The sequence below is a fragment of the Syngnathoides biaculeatus genome, chromosome 5, assembly GCF_019802595.1.
Source record: "Syngnathoides biaculeatus isolate LvHL_M chromosome 5, ASM1980259v1, whole genome shotgun sequence".
Classification (NCBI taxonomy): Eukaryota; Metazoa; Chordata; class Actinopteri; order Syngnathiformes; family Syngnathidae; genus Syngnathoides; species Syngnathoides biaculeatus.
In genome coordinates, this window is record NC_084644.1 from 17,550,480 (window position 1) to 17,569,936 (window position 19,457).

At 40.6% G+C, this 19,457-nt stretch overlaps 1 protein-coding gene across 5 annotated transcripts in view; it reads right to left on the reverse strand.

Annotated features, from left to right (window-relative positions):
• LOC133500420 (intermembrane lipid transfer protein VPS13B-like) overlaps positions 1 to 19,457 on the reverse strand; it is a 506,059-nt gene that overhangs the window by 66,972 nt on the left and 419,630 nt on the right. For 3 of the 5 annotated variants that reach the window (XM_061819054.1, XM_061819055.1, XM_061819056.1), the window contains exon 46: positions 9,832 to 9,993. In XM_061819054.1, coding sequence (XP_061675038.1) covers positions 9,832 to 9,993 — 162 coding nt within the window. Of the gene's footprint in view, positions 1 to 9,831; positions 9,994 to 10,085; positions 10,220 to 19,457 lie in introns of those variants that run through there. The other 2 variants (XM_061819059.1, XM_061819057.1) reach the window with 2 other exon arrangements.

Genomic DNA, 19,457 nt, shown 5'->3' on the forward strand with positions numbered 1-19,457 from the left:
TGGCTAGGCTGGTAAAGCATTGGCCTCACAGTTCTGAGGACCAGGGTTCAATCCCAGCCCTCCCTGTGTGGAGTTTGCATGTTCTCCCCGTGCCTGCATCAGCGTCCTCCCACATCCCAAAAACATGCAACATTAATTGGACACTCTAAATTGCCTCTAGGTGTGATTGTGAGTGGGGCTGTTTGTCACTATCTGCCCTGCGATTGGCTGGCAAACAGTTCAGGGTGTACCCTCCCTCCTGCCCGTTGACGGTTGGGATAGGCTCCAGCATTCCCGTGACCCTTGTAAGGATAAGCGGCTAAGAAAATGAATGGATGGATATTTGTCAGGAGTATATCAACGGCCCACACATTGTAAAGCTTGCTTGCAAGTACAGCACAGTATGGAATAAAGAAGTCAGCAAATGCTGCTAAAAAGGACATTTTGTTGCTACTGACAGGGCAAAGGGAGTGAGGTAATTTTCAAAGGACAAAGAAACCTCTAGAACAAGTTGTTGGTGCTCGTTTGGATAAGAAAACAAAACAGCTAGCGTGAAGGCGAGACACTGGTTATGTGGATTTTATTTTTTAGTCTTCATTATTGTAACGACCTGGTTAATGGGTTTTGTGATTTCTTACTGACTGTGGCTGTACCAGAAGCAAACTGGGCGCTTGTCTCCAGGGCAGCTGGATTTGAATGAGTACAGTCCCGCTTGTTTTTGGTAACTTGGTTAATCAAGATTTTTCATCGATTGATTTATTGCACTGTATATCATGTTCAATTTGTACAAACATGTATTAAAATAGGGACTTTTGTTAAGACTGGAACCAATTATTCATGTGGGAAAATTATGTTCAATTGACAAAACTTTTGAATTTACAAACCCTGTTGTAAACCGAGGTCCCACAGTACTTGCCTTGTAGTGGTGATAGGTATTTTGTTAAAGAACTAAATTGTACGGTTGGAAACTGCAGAAACTGATGGGATTATTTATGCATCAATCACAATTAGACATATGAAGTAAACAACACCAATGGAGTTCAGGTGTCCTGTAATTACTGTTAGGAATGTGGCCAATCAAAATGGACATACTGTACGCTGCACAGTGGAGACTGTGGAAAGTTATTTTGTTGCAATTGGGCCCTGCTTGTACCTGAAATTTAGGCTCACAACACAAAGTCTACAAAAGAAAAAAAAAAAAAAAAAAAAAAAAATCAACTGACTGTCATGGTCCCTGTCCAGGCTGTGCCGGTCCCCGACATGGCACGTACCTGCAGCAATCAGTGGAGGCACAGACCTGCGCCTTGTTTTACGTAATTACGGCGTATACAAACAGGACCACACGTACGGCCTGGCCTTTGCCAGATCGTTCCCTCATGCCTCGTTCCCGTACTCTCCTGATCCTGTTCTTGCTCTCATGTGTACCGACTCCTGCCTGCCTACTAACCTGCCTTTCATGCCTGTCGATTTCATTACTGCTGCTTCCGTGGACTGCCTGTTGGGTTCTCGACACTGGACTGAATAAAGACGTTTCCCAAACCCCCTCCTGAGTTGTGCATTTGTGTCAGATCACGTGTTCTGGTCGTGACACCAACCAAGAGCTTGTAACTTGGAAAACCCAAAACTAAGTACAGCTGTACTGAGTTTCACTGTGTTGTGATAGTAGGCTCATTTGACCACTGAGCATGGATTATTATCTGCCCTTTTGCTTTTGGTCACTTCCCAGCAAGTTTTACAACTACTACAATTTGTTTAATATATTATTTTTAAATAATAAATCCAATCCATTTCTCTTCAAACCCTCCTCAATCTCCCCTTCCCGTTTTGTGAGTTCTCAGGGAATCTGCAGGGAGAGAAATAGAATTCAAGAGAAGCCACTCACCACTGTTGTTTGCTCTTTTTATCGAGCCACTGAGTCAGTGGATCAAACAGAATAAGAAGATTAAGGGCATCAAGGTGACGGATGAAGAACATAAAATTGCTCTACTTGCAGACGATATTCTGATATATTTGTGACACCCCTCCAAATCCCTCTCAGAATTACTTAGAACTCTCAGAGAATAGGGCTTGGTATCAGGTTATAAATTGAAGACACACAAAACTCAAATTTTGTCATTTAATTATTCCCCTATCCAGCCCATCAAGGAAGAACTCAACGTAAATTGGAATTTAAAAACAATTAAATATTTAGGGGTGAATATTCCTATAAATCTGTAGACTATTATATCAGAGAACTACGACCCCTTAATCGCTAAAATTAAATCCAATTTAACCAGGTAGAACCTGGTTCCTTTTTTAGGATTAGGATAGAGGGTGGAAACAATAAAAATGAACGTGCTACCTAGACTACTGTTCCAAAATATACCAGTAAAGCTCCCAAAAGGGACATTTTGAGAATTAGACAAATTAATATCAATATTTATTTGGCAAAGCAAGAGATCAAGAATTCGTTTTAAGACTCTGCAGTTATCAGAAGACAAGGGAGGCCTTGCTCTCCCACATATAAAAAATTACTATCAAGCGGTGCAAATAAAAACTTTAGTCGACATTTGTAACCCTTCCTACAAAGCAAAATGGAAAACTATAGAATGTATGATATCAAGTGATATTCCATTACAAGCAATCATAGGGGACACAGGCCTGGTTCATTTTTTAAAAGACACCAACCCATTAATAAAAGTGCCCATCAAAATTTGGCATAGAATAATTAATGAAAACAAGCATAAGGAACCGTACTGGATAATAAAATGGATCGGATATGATTCAATTTTTCCACCCAACGGGGTTGACATAAGATTCAAACAATGGGCAGAAAAGGGGCTCATCATACACAGTGATCTTTATGAAGGGGGTGAACTTTGACAATTCCAGGAATTAAAGAGTCAGTTTAGATTAACCAATCAAGACTTTTATAGAATTTTGCAATTGAGACATTACCGAGAGAAAATAATGAAAAAAGAAAAATCACAAACTAATCTGTGTATGGTTAAGATATTCCTTCTTGCTTATAAATCAGACCCAATGGGTGGAAACATATCTAAGATTTAAATAATATTACAGGAGTTAGACGGTGATGAGTCCATATATACAGTATAAAAGAGAAACGGGAAAAGGAAAGTAACGTTAAACTGCAAGTGGAAACTTGTAAAAAGATAATCTCCAACCAGTGGAAAAGTACTTCTGAGAATTTGGGTAGAAAAATGTAATTAGATTTTTTTAAAGTTCCAGCTCAGAGGATCTCGCTGGATGCAAGTACCTCCTGCTGGAGAGCTTGTGGAGAGAATAAGGCGAAATATTTTGATTTGGTCTGGGAATGTCCGATTTTAAAATACTGGAAAGACATCAAAACATGGAGATAATTATGAAAGTCGGGATTCCTTTAAAATTCGAAACGTTATGCTTGGGATTAATACCGGACACTGTCACGGGTCCAGAAAAGGAATACATATACAGTATTTTGGCACTAGCAAGTAAAAAAACTATTACATGGAAATGGTTGAATACTCCCATAGTTGAGGATTGGATTTAAGTGGGGAAGTTAACTTTCATCTTGAGGCAAGAACAAGACAAGTTGGAGAGACATTGGGAAAACTGAACAAAATATGCCATAACATCAAAAGATGTTACTACATAATGTGAAACGGAGTTTATCTTAATTTTATTCATTGGTACGCACCACTTATTGCCTTTGTTGTTGTCATTATTATTATTATATTTCCATTTTCTTAGCATGTTGTGCATTGCATTTTTTTTAACTCATAAGTATTACATCTTGTCTTGTTGTCATAACAGGTATCACCCAATACCAATAAAATATGAAACGTAAAAAATGTTTAACTTGAAGCGAATATGGAAATCATCGTACTTAGTTTTTGGAACATTTGTTGTTAGGTGCTTTGAGGTTGTATAATTTTTTTCTTTTTTTTGACTACTATGATTATTGTTATTGTTTTCCCTTTAAGGTTAATTTCTTTGGTCACTTACGCGTATGAACTTGGTTGAGAATGACCTACTAGATCAGATAATTGGAGATGAGAGAAACCCTCCTATTCTGTCATTTCTAAAGGAAGTATTATCCCACTGTTAATGAATGTAAATTAATTGTATTTTTTTCTTTTTTTCTCCCATTTTCCCCTCTTTTTTCTTTCTTTCTTTCTCTGTACATATAAGTGTGGAAAAAATAAGGATAAAAAAAGAGAAGGGAACCGATAATTTTACAGTAAAAAAAAAAAAAAAAAAGTTCTGGATAATGTGTGCCCAGGGGACATTTCAGCTGGGACACAGACATCATACCAGAGCTATGAGAACAGTTTGAATGCCCCCATCCTCATACAGAGTGAAAATAACTTTGAACAAGAGGGGTGAAGAGCATCTATTATGGCTTCAAAGAAAAGAAGCTTGGTCAAAAAGAGGCCAATGGCAATATGCTCAGTATATACTGTATGTTTGACACCAGTTGGGAAACTGGGAAAATCCCACTACCAGGAATTCTAGTTGTTTTATTGTTACTGCGAAATCCAAATGAAGTTCCAAAATAGTTAATAAACCAGCGGTGCCTCAGGATTACTGATTTTAGTGAGCCAGTCAGTGAATCTTTGACAGCGGTTGGGTTCTTGCAATGTACAAAATACATATACATATAACTATGATATAAGAAAAGAACATGATAGCCATTGGTTTACAAGTTCTTGTTTTAGTTCCAAGGATTTTTATCCTCAATTTTGCCATTCAACACCAGTTATGTAGAATGCGCATCATTATTTTGCTCCTGTCAATGTGTACACCATCCCTATTCAAAAAAATCATTTAAAATATTACTATTAAAGGAAGACTTTGTCGAAACTAATAGGAATGGGAGCACACATTAAAAGTTAGTAGATGAGGGTTCAGTGTTTCTTTTAATGGCAGAGTTATCCCCATATATCACCAAGAAACATCTCTGAATTTGAAAAGTATTATCGAAATTCTTCTCTCGCTTAGACATTTCAATGAGCCCGGCTGGAAAACTGACAGCCAATCAGCATTTGCCACGCCTGCAGTGCTTCCTGTTCTGACCCCCCATTGCTCGCGGATACGTTTCACCGAACAGAGAACGCTCACTATCTGGCATTTTATGGCCGATTTTTGTGACAAATAATTACAAACAAAAAACAAAACAAACATAACATGATTTACAATGTTCAAGCTTGTGCGCTTGAGCCAGAATACACACATCCAGCACTTCAGTGTTATAGAGGGGGCGTGGCACTAACTACGAACCATAACAGTCTTATTATAAGGACTGCGGAGATTTGATGCTTTTCTGAGGAGTTGTTTTTTTATATACATATTATTTTATAGGCCATTGTTTTTGGTAATGTCTAGGGTCCACTTTGTGATTAGATGGGAGATGTAAAAATAACATCATTTTTGCCTCTGATTCACCCAGCAGAGTCTTTATAATGTTGAATAGATTTTTCTCTATTATATTATTGTAGTTTAAAGTGCAAAATGTGAAAATAATTAAACTCAGGAACCCATGCTATAATGTCTTTTCCTGCATTCTGGTGGTGACATCAGAAAAACAGGGAAATGAATCTGCAATTGGAAGGGAAGGAGAAGTGCAAACCAGCTGTTAAAATTAATTCATAATTAAAATAACTTAACATTGTACTGCAGTGCACAAGTAACTGCACTGTAATGAGAAAGTGTATGTCTGCAGGGATTCGCGGCTCATCTTGTTCACTTGCTTGAGAGACTCTCCGAAGGAGCATAAGGATGTACGCAAAACAGTGCAACCAATTAGGACTGTTGGGAAATGATTTGCAAAAGAAACAAAAACAGACCTCTGAACAACCATTTAAGAAATACAACCCTTTCTCTTATCAGTTTGATTATTTGTATAACCCTGAAAAGTAATTAAGTGTGTGTCCTAAGGCGGACATCTGGGCACACATTTATCATCGGGCTTAATAAGTTAGCTGGTTGTTTTGGCAGAGATGCACTTACGTATTTATCTGCTTTCACAAATCATGCTCATCTTGAGAACACAGATTTATTATATTGTATCATAAACACATGATAAAATAACATATGACAAAAGCATCTTGGAATCACTATCATTTGGACAATGTTTCTTCAGAGACATCTTGAAGATACAGAGGTCATTTTGACTCACTTCAAACACGAGATGTGATGTTTGCTGTGCCAATATGGCGGATAGAAAGTTTCCCAGTGGGTGTTTGTAATGATGTAAGAGCACATCTTAACCATAGTGAATGATTAATACAATTTGACTCACTGAATGACTTACTGTGAGTAATTATAGAATGTTTTTTCTCAAGGTGGATTTTCTCACACTTGTCGTAGAGTACATGTGTTCAACGCGCCCACACGTTTATGATCTCAACAGCCAAGCCCACCCTCCATTCAACCTCAAAACCACAAAGGGTTAAATATCATCAATCTTCTTTACCAACACTGTCTGTGCACGGACAGAAACACTGAAGAAACACCCTGTCGACCACGCAGTCCTCATCTGTTTGGAAAAGTATTTATGTTTTTGAGATTCTTCTGTCAGAATGTATTATAGCACATCAACAGATCTGAATCACCTGGAGAAAGCCCATGACAGAGTACCAAGAGAGGAACTGTGGTACTACATGCGCAAGTCTGGTGTGGTGGAGAAATATGTTAGAATAGTACAGGACATGTATGAGGGCAGGAGAACAGCGGTGAGATGTGAGAGGCATCTCACAAGAATTTAAGGTGGAGATGAGACTGCATCGGGGATCCGCGCTGATTACACATCCCTGGGTGAAATTTCCAAATGTTCCAAACAACTGTATGCAAATATAAAGATCATGGGAATGTTCATCCATGATACTGTTCAGGAAGGTGATGGGCTCTGTGTCCCAGAGAAGATGGGTGTTAGTCCCAAGTATCCAAATAATCCCCAGAACAAAAGCTAAAGACCTTGCGAAGATGCTAGATGAAGCTGGTAAGAAAGTATCGTTAGTCACAGTTAAACGGGTCCTGCACCGACATAGGCTGAAAGCCCACATACCGAGAATGAAGCTATTGCTCCGAAAGTAACAAAAAATATATAGATATTATTGCAATATTTACATTATAATTTGAAAAAGACCCAAGACAAAATAACTTCTTGTGACATATTGGCAATAGATACTCTGTGTGTGTGTGTGTGTGTGTGTGAGTGTGTGTATATATACACATATATACACATATACACACACATACACACACACACATATATATAAAAATAACCAGTCTGCCAATAAACTACCAATTGTGCAAGTTCTCCAACTTAAGATGAGACAGGTGTGTAATTTCATTAGAGGTATACCACACTTGAGAGAGACAAAATGATAAATTAAAAATTAAAAATACTATACCCAAGTATAAACATCATGGGAAAGTCCAGGCATTAACACCACTCAGGAAGGAAACAGGCTATGTACTAAAACTGCCTTTTACAATATGAAGAACATATCTCGAGAGAAGGTTTGCATGTGTCCAGCAGATCTGGAGAAGCTCATCCTTGCTTTTATCTGAAGCAGACTTTACTCTTGTAATGGTCTTCTGACTGGACTCCCCAAAAAGAGCATTAAACAGCTGCAGCTCATTCAGAATGCTGCAGCTTGACTTCTGACCAGAACAAAGAGGTCATATCATGTAACTCCAACTCTTTAAGTCTTCAGACCGTCTTCCAGCTCAGCTTTAGAATTGATTCTAAATTTTGCTACTGGTCTAGATATCATTTAATGGTTTAGGTCATGAATACATGAAAGAAATGCATATGGAATACAAATCCAGTAGGGTTTTGAGATTGACTTACTCAGATAAAAAAGTGGAGTCCAAAGCAAATATGGTGAAGCAGTATTTAGCTACAATGCTGCACACAATGGAAAGGGTCGCCAACAGAGATGACATCGGGCGCAAGTGTGAATGTTTTCAAATCCAGGTTGAAAACCTTTTTACTCGTGCGTTCAGAGTATTTCCACTTTTCAATGATAATTCTGCGCACTAAACGCTGTTTTAAATGTATTTTTATTTTAAAACATTTTTATTTCTTTGTATTTGAATGAGAGGCACAGTGGCTCGGCTGGTAAAGCATTGGCCTCACAGTTCTGAGGTCCCAGGCTCAATCCTGGACCCGCCTGTGTGGAGTTTGCATTTTCTTCCGGTGCCTGCGTGGGTTTCCTCCGGGCACTCCGGTTTCCTCTCACGTTCCAAAAACATGCAACATTAATTGGACACTATAAATTGCCCCCAGGTGTGATTGTGAGTGCGGCTGTTTGTCTCAATGAGCCCTGCGATTGGCTGGCAACCACTTCAGGGTGTACCTCGCCTCCTGGCCGTTTAAAGCTGGGAGAGGCTCCAGCACTCCCCGCAACCCTCGTGAGGATAAGCGGCGAAGAAAATGGATTGATGTATTTGAATGCTTTTAATCATGTAAAGCACATTGAGTTGTCTTGTGTATAAAATGTGCTAAAAAATAAATAAGCTTTTATTTTCAGAGTGTATGTAAACTAATGGCTCCCTATCTCTGAATCTCTAGCAAACAGAATCTGTCCCAACAAAATCGAGTCAGTTAAAAGAGCTAAAGAAGCTGAAAGAAAACGACACGACCCAGATAAATTCCAGAGCAGTCAAGAAACAAAGCAATTCTCAGTTTGAAACTATGTACAAAATTATAAACCAAATATCCTCACATGGAGAAAAGATGGTACAGTGGTGAAACCTCTGAGGAGTGGTTGGCCTACAAAGATTACCTGAAGAAAACAACAATCAGTCATCCAGGAGGCCACAAAGGAATGCAGGACAATTTTTAATGAACTGCGGGCCTCTCTTACGTCAGCTAAGGTAAGTGTTCATGACAACATTAAGGAAGCGACTGGGCAAAAATGGCATGCACGGCAGAATTGCAAGACAAAAACCACTGCTAACCAAAACCAACGTAAAGGTTCATCTTTTGACAAAATAGAAAAGATATCTGAATAATTCCCAAGACTTTTGAAGGTGTGTGTCTCGGCACATGCAGTGTAAATGCAGCACAACATTTCAGAAAAAGACCATACCAACAGTCAAACATCGTGGTGACAGTGTGATGGTCTTGGGGAGCATTCTAGCTTTAGGACCTGGACAACTGACTGATGGAACCATGAATTCTCCTCTTTAACAAAAAGTCCTGAAGGAGAATGTTCAGCAGTCAGTTTGTGAACTCCAGATGAAGCGAATTTGGGGTCTGCAGCAGGATAATGATCCAAAACACACCAGAAAGTCAAGATGTCTTAAAAAAAACCGAAAGGGTTTCTGAGAGGCCAAGTCCAGACTTTAATCTGATTAAAATGCAGTGGCAAGACCCTAAAAAGTCATTCATGCTCAAAAACCCTCCATTTTTTCCAATAATTATACAAGGAAGAGTGGGTCAAAATACCTCCGCAGAGATGTGAAAAACTCGTTGTCAGTTCTGGAAAACACTTGATTTCAGTTGTTGCTGCTGATGTTATCCCAACCAATTTTTAGGTGAGGGGGCCATTACTTTTTCAGGTAACTGAATAGTTATTTATTTTTGTTGTTGTTGAAACCAGTTTCCAAGTCGCCGTTAATAAATGAAATCACCATTTTAAAAAATCATTTTAAGTTCACTTGGGTTGTATTTGTCTTTTTACATTTGTTTGATGATCCTAAACTGGGGAAAATATACAAAGATACAATGATCGGAGAAAGAGGCCAACACTTTTTCATGCCACTAAACATCGTATGAAACATGTTGAAATTGTAAAAACGAGCAAACCCAAAGAGCTCTGAGATGTCAGGTACTTCCCAGCCTTTGTATGTTTGCGTTACCTGGGGAGATTTGTGGGATCTCCAGCTGTACTGGTGGCTGTGGAGGCTTGCCAACAGCACATTCTCATCAGTGTCCACCTGGCCAAAGCGTAGAGTCTCGTGGGTATCATTGCAGATGACATAATGGCTGTAAACTAGTTCCTCAGCCCCTGGGTTTCCATTCTGTGAATGAACAACATAATGGTGGTTAGCGGGAGGATTTAAGACTGGATAGAATAATTAAAAATGTGATATAAGAGAGAAAGCTCTTGGACCTGCAATTATCTACTGTGACCTGCTTACGAGGGCATTTACAACATCAAGTTAGTAGTGCTTGGATTCTTGATCCAAAAAAAATCTGAACTTGCCAGGTCAGCTGTGAGTCAGTAGGAAATTGTGGTGATTTCATCTGTGGGAGCAACACAATCTCAATAGGGGAGTAAAACAAATCACAGACTGACAGCTAACTAGGATACTGCCTGGAATGAATTTGAGCGCCAAATATATATCTTGGTTTCTCTGCTTCTGAAACACTTGACTTTCTCACATCCTAGATGTTAAAGTAGAAGAAAGCAACAATAGTTTTGGTAATTCCACTAGTTAATGAGGATAATAATAAGAATTACACCTTTGCCAAGTATACAGTGTTGTGCACAAGTCTGATGGCAGCATCTTATTTGTTGCTTTGGAAATGGTATAATGACTGTATATAATTACTTCAAATTCCTAATCAGACAAAGTCAGGTGATTGCAAACAGCAGTTCTATTATGTGCTTATGACTATAGTAATGCATATCAAAAAAAGGATTCCACAAAGCCCACATTAGTTGGGGAGTCATTGTGTTATTGAGTTCCTAATCTGACCTAAATCCATGGATCAATGAGAAACCCAAGATGCGTCATGGAAGCATTGATGCCTTGGTACTCATACATCACTTTAATGAAATTAAAGAGAGTTTATGGGCAACATACCATTTACAATTTACAATTTTATTTGAACTCCATTCAAACCATTTCGGCCCAAAGGGGATCTCTCATGCACACCCCTCCCAGCATTTAGTTAAGATGGACCATTTACTGCTACCCAGCTGCTAAAAAAAAAATGACAGACTTTCAAATGGCAAAAGGGTTCGTGGTTATATGAGGTTGGCAGTAAAAGCTTGCAGTTTGACTGCCAAGCACGTTTAAGTTCCTGAGGTTGTTGAGGCTATTGAAAACGGATGGGAAAGTTTAAAATAGTGAAAAAGCACTTGATGATGGATGTGTACGAGACAGACAGAACACTAGAATAAGGTAGTGAGGAAGTGGGGGAGGGTAAAGTGTGTGAGAGAGAGAGAGAGAGAGAGAGAGAGAGAGAGAGAGAGAGAGAGAGTGAAAGGTAAGGGTGACCAAAGTAGAAATGGGACAGCTGCACTGGGTTTGTATACACTTCCAGTTTTACAGTGGAACACTATCTGTGTTCCCTACCAAATCTGACACTGCACATTTACAAACTTCCTGGTGACATTTTGCTAATCCCACTCTTTGATGGTATTGTGTTTCTGCTCCAGTTCGCAACACATGATGGACACGTCAAAAGTTTCCTACTGTGATTGCAGTCACCTCTTTTCTAACCAGGAATTTTAAGTCTATACATACAAGGAGAAATTAAAAAAGAAAAGGAATCTTCCTCATTAAATGCAAGAGAAAATGACTTGTCAGTTTCTGCATGTGGAATCAGCACATCAATTTCACTCATCAACCCAGACACAATTACCTTAGTATCCAGACGAGGGTTGGGAAACTACAGCCTGCAGGCTAATTAGCTCCCCCGATGTTCGTACAGAATAACTCGAATCATACCAAAATCATGATTACATTAATTGGATCTTGTCTGTAATGCCTACTGGTTCCACCAGGTTGTGCTGTAATGGGCAATAGTTCCACCAGGGAGTAGCACCAGTGATACATTAAGCAGACTGTTCATCAGTTAGTTGTCTGTCCATCCATTAAGAGTTTTTAGAGAAGTGTACTGGGAAGTGAGCTTGTTCATGTTCAAAGTACCACTGTCATGAAATGCATGATTTTTAGTATGTTATGAATGAAAAAACGGCAGGCAACATGGATCCATGCGATTTTTCACCACAAAACATGATTTTGACGTATCCAGCTTTTTGTAACTCCCGCCATGAAAATCCTCTCGAGGGATTTGTTTTTGACAAGAAGCAGGAAGTGATGTACATGGCAGGACTGCCCTCAAGTGGATTCGTTTGTTTCTATTAGTTTTACCTCGGGAAGGTAGCTCGTTGTTCCTTGCATTGGACGGGTTCAAAGGGCGGGAGCTTTGGGTTCCAAATGACAGGTAGGGGTGTATACGGCTACTAAAAAAAAACAGTAGCTAGGGGGGGGCATAATTCGTGAGTCAGGGTTGCTAAATGTGTCGATGTGTGCATCGGAAGGCTTCCGCGCAGCAGCCGCTGAAGGACGGCCTCCGCAGGCCTTGTGGATCGCTACTGGCCTTGTCAACAAGGCCGAGCCTGCCACCGGCCTTGTTGGCCGGGGTGGCTCGTCGCCCCGGTGGCTCATGTCCGCCGTGGAATTGGGCGTTTATCACCGCCACGCGGAGGTAGATAGGGCGGGGAGGTGGTTTGGCCGTGATCCGCATGTTATCTAAATATGGCTCGAAACAATAGGGTAATATTGCCCCGGACACTTCACTCGGTTGTGGGATGTTTTCTCCGAAAAGAGCTTCCGTGTCTGAAGGGGTGTATTCTATCGATGGGGCCACAGTGTGTTTTCAATGGCGAATGTCCGGCGTGACGTCACGGACAGTAAATGCAGCCAATATGGCGACCACTTGGATGTCGAATGAGACTCCCGCAACTTTGCGCATGGATTACGCGCTCTCCGCTTATATTTATTTTTTCGTGTAGACATAGAAGTGATATGATGTATTTTTCATTTCAATATCTATTTTAGAATGTTTATCGGGATGGCACCCAGACCTTTAAGTACTTACTGTAGTGTGTTGTCATGTCAATGCTGCAGTAAGTTGCTGCTTTAACACAAATATTAACATTATTGGTTCATTTAATGTAACTTATATATATTACCAAGTAATGGGTACAGTTAAGCTAATGTTTTTTTTTTCATGGATACATGATTTTCCTGCCACTTGGGCAGCTGCTATTATGAGAATTGCCAAAACAAAACTAACACCAGACTGATGCACTGGCAAAAAAAAAAAAGTGATCAATAAAACAACACAGTTCCCATAAATTAGTAAATTTAACTAATAACATTGCAATACCTTTTTTGTTTGTTTTTCACATGCAAGCATCTGCTTATGACTTGGCCCACCTGTCAAATGTTAAAAGTCAATCCAGCCCCTGAGCCAAAATGTTTGGCCACCCTTGATCTAGAGACTATGCATGTGGCACATACATGCTAATAATATGTCGGGAATATAAATTGTAAATAATGACACCCACGCTCAGTAAGAACACATAAAATTTGAAACTAGAGATTGACACCCGTAAATTGGACATAAGGAAACAATTGTCAGAGCTACAACCACCAACATTAGGAGTAGCCAACCAAAGGAAAACAGAGGGAAAACAAGCGTACTGCATTGCAAAGAGTTTGTTCTTCACATTTGGAAGACCTTTCAATTAAATGTAGGCAGTAATCGTTTCCCCGTGCCCTCGTCAATTCTTGCTTTTTACTTTCGTATACAAAACACTCTGGGCTGCTTTGTGTGTATTTAGAAGAGTTATAATTTACTGCAACACCGGTAATCTTATTAGCAAATCAACTAATTCCCTTGGTCAGTCCCTTTTTAATATTACAATAATTCACTTCAATAATTAATTCAATGCATACCAGTACAGTAAGTACACTAACATTGCATGAACCTGCAATGTGACTATTTTGTACACATACTTTAGATCGCAACCACGATGGTCAAACAATACGTTGTGCAACCCTACTCCTGTGTTTTATTGTATCCTTTATTCTATTTATGTACTGTCACGTCACACATAATTTTCACGAGTTCTGTTCTTTTTTTTTTCTCTATTTTGATGTTTGTAATACATGTTGTTTCAATTTGCAAAATAAGATACACAGTATGAACACATGGTGGCACGGTAGCGTGACTGGTTCGAGCATAGGCAGTTCTGAGGACAAACGCTTCAAATCCCGGCCTGCCTGTGTAGAATGTGCATGTTCTCCCTGTGCTTGCGTGGGTTGTCTCCAGGCACTACGGTTTTCTTCCACATCCCAAAAACATGCATTAATTGGAGACTCTAAATTGCCCCTAGGTGTGCATGTGAGTGCGACTTTTGTCTGTTTCCATGTGCCCTGTGATTGGTTGGCAACCAGTTTAGGGTGTACCCAGCCTCCTGCCCGAAGATAGTTGGCACTCCTACGACCCTTGTGAGGATAATCGACTCAGATAACAAATGGATGGATGCACACAGAGAGTGTGTGTGTGTGTGTATGTCCCCGGACATACATCTATGCAATAGACATAAGATAATAACTTTGCAGTCTTACTACCATATCCATACAGTACAAAGGCCTTTGAAGATTCTGTGAGAAAATACGTAGTGCCAGGCTATTGAGTGGTTTTCCCCCAAAGCCACTTCCCTGAGGTTTAGTGGATCAGAGGGAGCAAAGATGAGAGTGGAGAAATGAAAATGGAGGGATGATGAAGGTTGAGGTTAAAATACAAGGAGGCTGAGGTCAAGGCCATATGGGGGAGCTGAGCTCAAGGATGTCAACGAGAAAAGATGAAGCTGAAAAATACAATGACTGCATATTTTTTCAAAAAACACTCAAATATGGTCTGAACTTAACCACAATCCTTGCATGTCATCAGACCACCTTAATTATTCACAAATTATTCACGGACAGAACTGATAGAAAGCACAAAGTTGATGAGCTGATGAAAGAACACAGGTAAGGATTATTCTAATTGAGAAACCATTTGGCATGCATCTTTTACACCAGAAATGCTCTTGATGGTAACAACAGCAACCCAAGTTACCATGACAGGGACTAATAGCATTAACTTGTGCGGTAGCTGAGGAATTTTCTCTTTGGTTCAATGGTAACCTTTAAGGCCACATCACAACAACAGACGTGCCTGGTAGCCTTGAAACCATGAACCATGAAAATCACAAAATGTTTACAACAAGTGAGGATACATCCTTTTGTTGTGGCTGTTAACATGTCCGACGAAGTAGGTTTTAAATATGGATCATGTTTTATGATGTCACATTTAAAGCTTCTATAGCACAGTGCCATTTTTTAACAAGATCTGTGTATTGTGATTGACCTCTCTCTACCCCTGTCTCCAAAACGACCATACCCACATGCAGCACATTTACCTCATAATTATAGCGTTTTTCCCATGTGTTAAGCTAAGTGGTTAAGTGGTTAAAGTAGTTCTGTAGAAGTTCCAAAGTTGCTGCTGTTTAGTCCAATCAAAACAATACATAAACTCAACAACTCCATGAACCAACCCCTCGTCAATATTAGAAAATCCCTGTGGGATATGAAATGACCAAGAAGTCATGCTTGGCAAGTTTAGCAAAGACATCAACAAGTCCAAAACACCACTTCAGTGCTGCACTATGAGTTTTCATTACAGTGCAAAGTCAAGTATTATTTATGGCTAAATTAATGGATATAAATAAGGAAAGAGCGTTAGTGTGCATGAATAAAATAATGAGGCCGATGGTCAAATATCGAGCTAAATCTAATTAGAACTTTGATGATGGACTAAAAACCAATTCCAAGCTGAACAATTAATTGAAGACAGATTTGTATGTATTTGATAGATTTTATTTTCCATAGGTAGAGTCCACAGCTGTTTTTCTATATAAAACTTCCAAACAGTATTTCTCACAAGTAAAACCATGAGGATATTTCACGTCTCCAGAGGCCAGTATAATGAGTCAGCGCAGCTGAGAAGAGCCACGCAAAGCCAGATCGTCCCAAGTGCGTGAGCATGTTTGTGTGGTAGAAAGGTGGGTGTAGGACCTGGGCCAGATGAAGTCTTGACAGGTGTCATCACTCAAATGTTACAGTATTATCTTGGGCATTACTTCAAACACTGTGCAGTGCTGGCTACCACAGGCAGTGCTGAGAGTTGAGAAAGGAGGGAGGACGAGGACCAATGTGCTAAAGTCCTACAACAGACACATTGCAGTCATCTCTGTCATGATTTACAACTAACGAAAAAGGAAGCCCCCTTTCTGCAGATTACACCTACTGTATACTGGATATACATGAGTTGCATAAATTCATTCACTTTGAATTAATTGTCTGAGTCAAGTAAATTATTTGAATTTAAAGTAGTGAATGCATCAGTCTTTTGAGCTGCTCATCCTCACAAGGGTCACACAAGTGTTGGAGCCTATTTGAGCTATCTCTGGGTAGTAGGTTGTTGTTTCGTGTTTGTATAATTTTCAGTCTTTATCTACCAAACTCATTACATCAAACAATTGAAATTGGGATTGAGACAGAACAGATGTGAAGGAAAGTTTGTTACTTCTGAAACTTAATTTATGAGAAATAAACACAAAATAGTATGCATGATATTTGGCTCCCTGTGATTAAATATGGCGCCCTAAAAGGGACAGGCCAAAAAAACAAAAACATAATTTCTCATTCTAACTAAAAAGTTTCTCATTCAAATGAGAAATGTTCTAATTTGAATGAGATGTGTATCTGTGAGTGGTAGCTTATTTACCTGCTAGTGGTAGCTTCCTGGGCTCAAGTAGCCATACAGTAGCTTATACACTTACTACCAGCACATGTCAGCTGAGAGAATGGCATCAGAAGAGGACTTTCCAAGATGGCACCTACCAGTGTGGCTGCTGTCGGCACGTACTGTCTTGTACTCTTTGTGTGTTTTTCGGGCATCTCGGGACTCAAGTACACAAAAGAGGAATTGCTAACCATCAGAGAGTCTTCTCCGGACTTTTTTTCGACAACTCTCACCAATTCGCCGAATCTTTTTCTGGAGTTACTCGTTGGCGTACTCTTCAAGGCTACGCGTCGGCGAAGAAGGGAGAACGAGCCGGTTCACAAGTTAAGTTGCGTAAAAAAGGACGTTTACTAGCGCTCCCGTCAATTCATCTCGCGAACCTACACTCCATAACCAACAAAATTGACGAACTTTTGCTTCGGATCAGGACCTGCAAAGACACTTTACAGTTTACAGACACTTGGCTTTGTGAAAGGACCACGGACTACCGGGCTTTCAACTCCAGCATGCAGCCCGCGTCCAGCGGCTAACACAGAAATCGAAAGGTGGTGGAATATGCTTTTACATCGATGAGAAATGGTGCACGGATGTTAAACAGCTAAACTGTAAGCCGTTTTATTCACTGCGTGAGTTCACATCCTTTATTCTAGTCTGTGTGTACATTTCGCCTCAAGCTAGCATGAACGCCATACTGCTCACACTCGCCGAGCAGGTAAATGAGATAGAGAAAAAACACTCACATTTACCACTCATTTTCCTGGGAGATTTCAATACAGCTAAACTTAATTATGAACTCCGTAAATATAATCAGCACGTCAAATATCCGACATGGGCAAAAAACACCCTAGACCATTGCTACACTTCCATAAAACTCGCATATCGTGCAATTCCTCGCGCACCCATTGGCTCCTCTGATCACTGCTTGTACTTAATACCGACAAATGTGGGAGCCTTGAGGCAAAAAGTGGACCAACGAGGCCAAATTAAAACTTCAAAGCTGCTTTGACTGTACAGACTAGAGTGTCTTTGGAAATTCAGCGTGCAGCCTAGATAAATACACGGATATTGTTATGTCAGTTTGTTTCTGTGAGGAGGTCTGTGTTCCAACAAAATGCTTTCAGACGTTTAATAACAACAAGCCGTGGTTCTCAGCCAGACTTAGGCAACTCCGCCAGGCTAAAGAGATTGAATATCACAGTGGGGACAGGGCCCTCTACAACCGCACTAGAAATCAGATGACTAAAGAAATTAACATTGCTAAGAGAGACTACGCAGTGAAACTGGAAAAATATCTTGGTGCTAATGACTCCAAATCAGTTTCTCATGGTCGACAATCGCTCACCAACTACAAGCAACATTCACCCCCGGTAGAAAACAAGAGCGAACTAGCTGACGACCTAAAAAGCTTTTACTCCAGATTCGATATAAACACTTCCACACTACACACCCACCAAGCCGCACCACATGTCGCACCACCTTCGACTCCACCTTCCGCTCCACAGTTTAGCATCCATGAAGGCGACATTAGACTGATCTTCAAACAGCAAATGATCAACTAAGCACCGGGCCCAAACCTTGTGTCCCCATCCTGCCTCAAAGTCTGCACAGACCAACTTGCTCCTGTCTTCGCAAAGATCTTTAACGGGTCTCTAGAACTGCGTGAAGTACCAGCCTGCTTCAAACGCTCCACCATTTTACCAGTCCCCCCAAAAGAAGCAGTCTCGGGTCTGCATGACAACATGTCTGTTTGCCCTGACATCTGTGGTCATGAAGTCCTTTGAAATCCTTGTGCTGGATCACTTCAAGAGCGTCAGAGGTCCTCAGCTGGTCCCACTGCAGTTTTCCTATTGAGCTAACAGGTCTGCGGATGATTCAGTCAACATGGGTCTGCACTTCATCCTTCAACATCTTGACAGCGAGGGTACCTATGTGAGGATCCTGTTCGTGGACTTCAGCTCTGCGTTCAGCACCATCATCCCTGAACTCCTCTCATCCAAACTTCTTCACCTCGGCGTCTCGCCTGCCATCTAACGGTGGATCTACAACTTCCAGATGGGCAGGACACAACAGGTGAGGCTGGGGGACACCACCTCATCCACACTCACCAACAGCACTGGAGCACCCCAAGGTCATGTCCTCTCACGTCTACTCTTCTCACTCTGCAATAACGACTGCACCTTGTGGCATCCGACTGTCAAACTCCTGAATATGGCAGATGACACCACAGTCATCAGCCTCATCAAAGACAGCGACGAGTCTGCATATTGACATGAAATGGTGAGATTGGAGCTTTGGTGTGGTCAATACAACCTGGCGTTAAACACTCTAAAGACTGTAGAGATGATTCTGGACTTCAGGAGGCAACCTTCACCACAGATGCCCCCGACGCTGTCCAGCTGTCTTGTGGTAACTGTTTAGACCTTCGAGTTCTTGGGAATTACAGTCTCAAAGGACCTGAGGTGGGAGATGAACATCATCTTCACCCTCAAAAAAGTCCAGCAAAGGATATACTTCTTGCTGCTTCTGAAGAAGCACGGGCTATAACGCGAGCTGCTGCACAGCAGTCATCCAATCAGTACTGTGTACCTCCATCACAGTCTAGTTTGGGGCCACCACAAAAAAGGACAAATACTGACTACAACGGACAATCAAGACGGCTGAACTGATTATCAGCACCACTCTACCCACTATTGAGGACTTGTACGCAATGCAAACTAGGTCCAGAGCTGGCAGGATTCTTTCGGATCCTCCACATCCTGACCACCAGCTCTTCCAGCTCTTTCCATTGGGAAAGCGCGACAGAGAAATGAAAGTCAAAAGTAGCACCCATTCAAATATTTTTTTCCCTCTGGCAATTAATTCATTGAATTCTTGATCAGCAAACCTACTG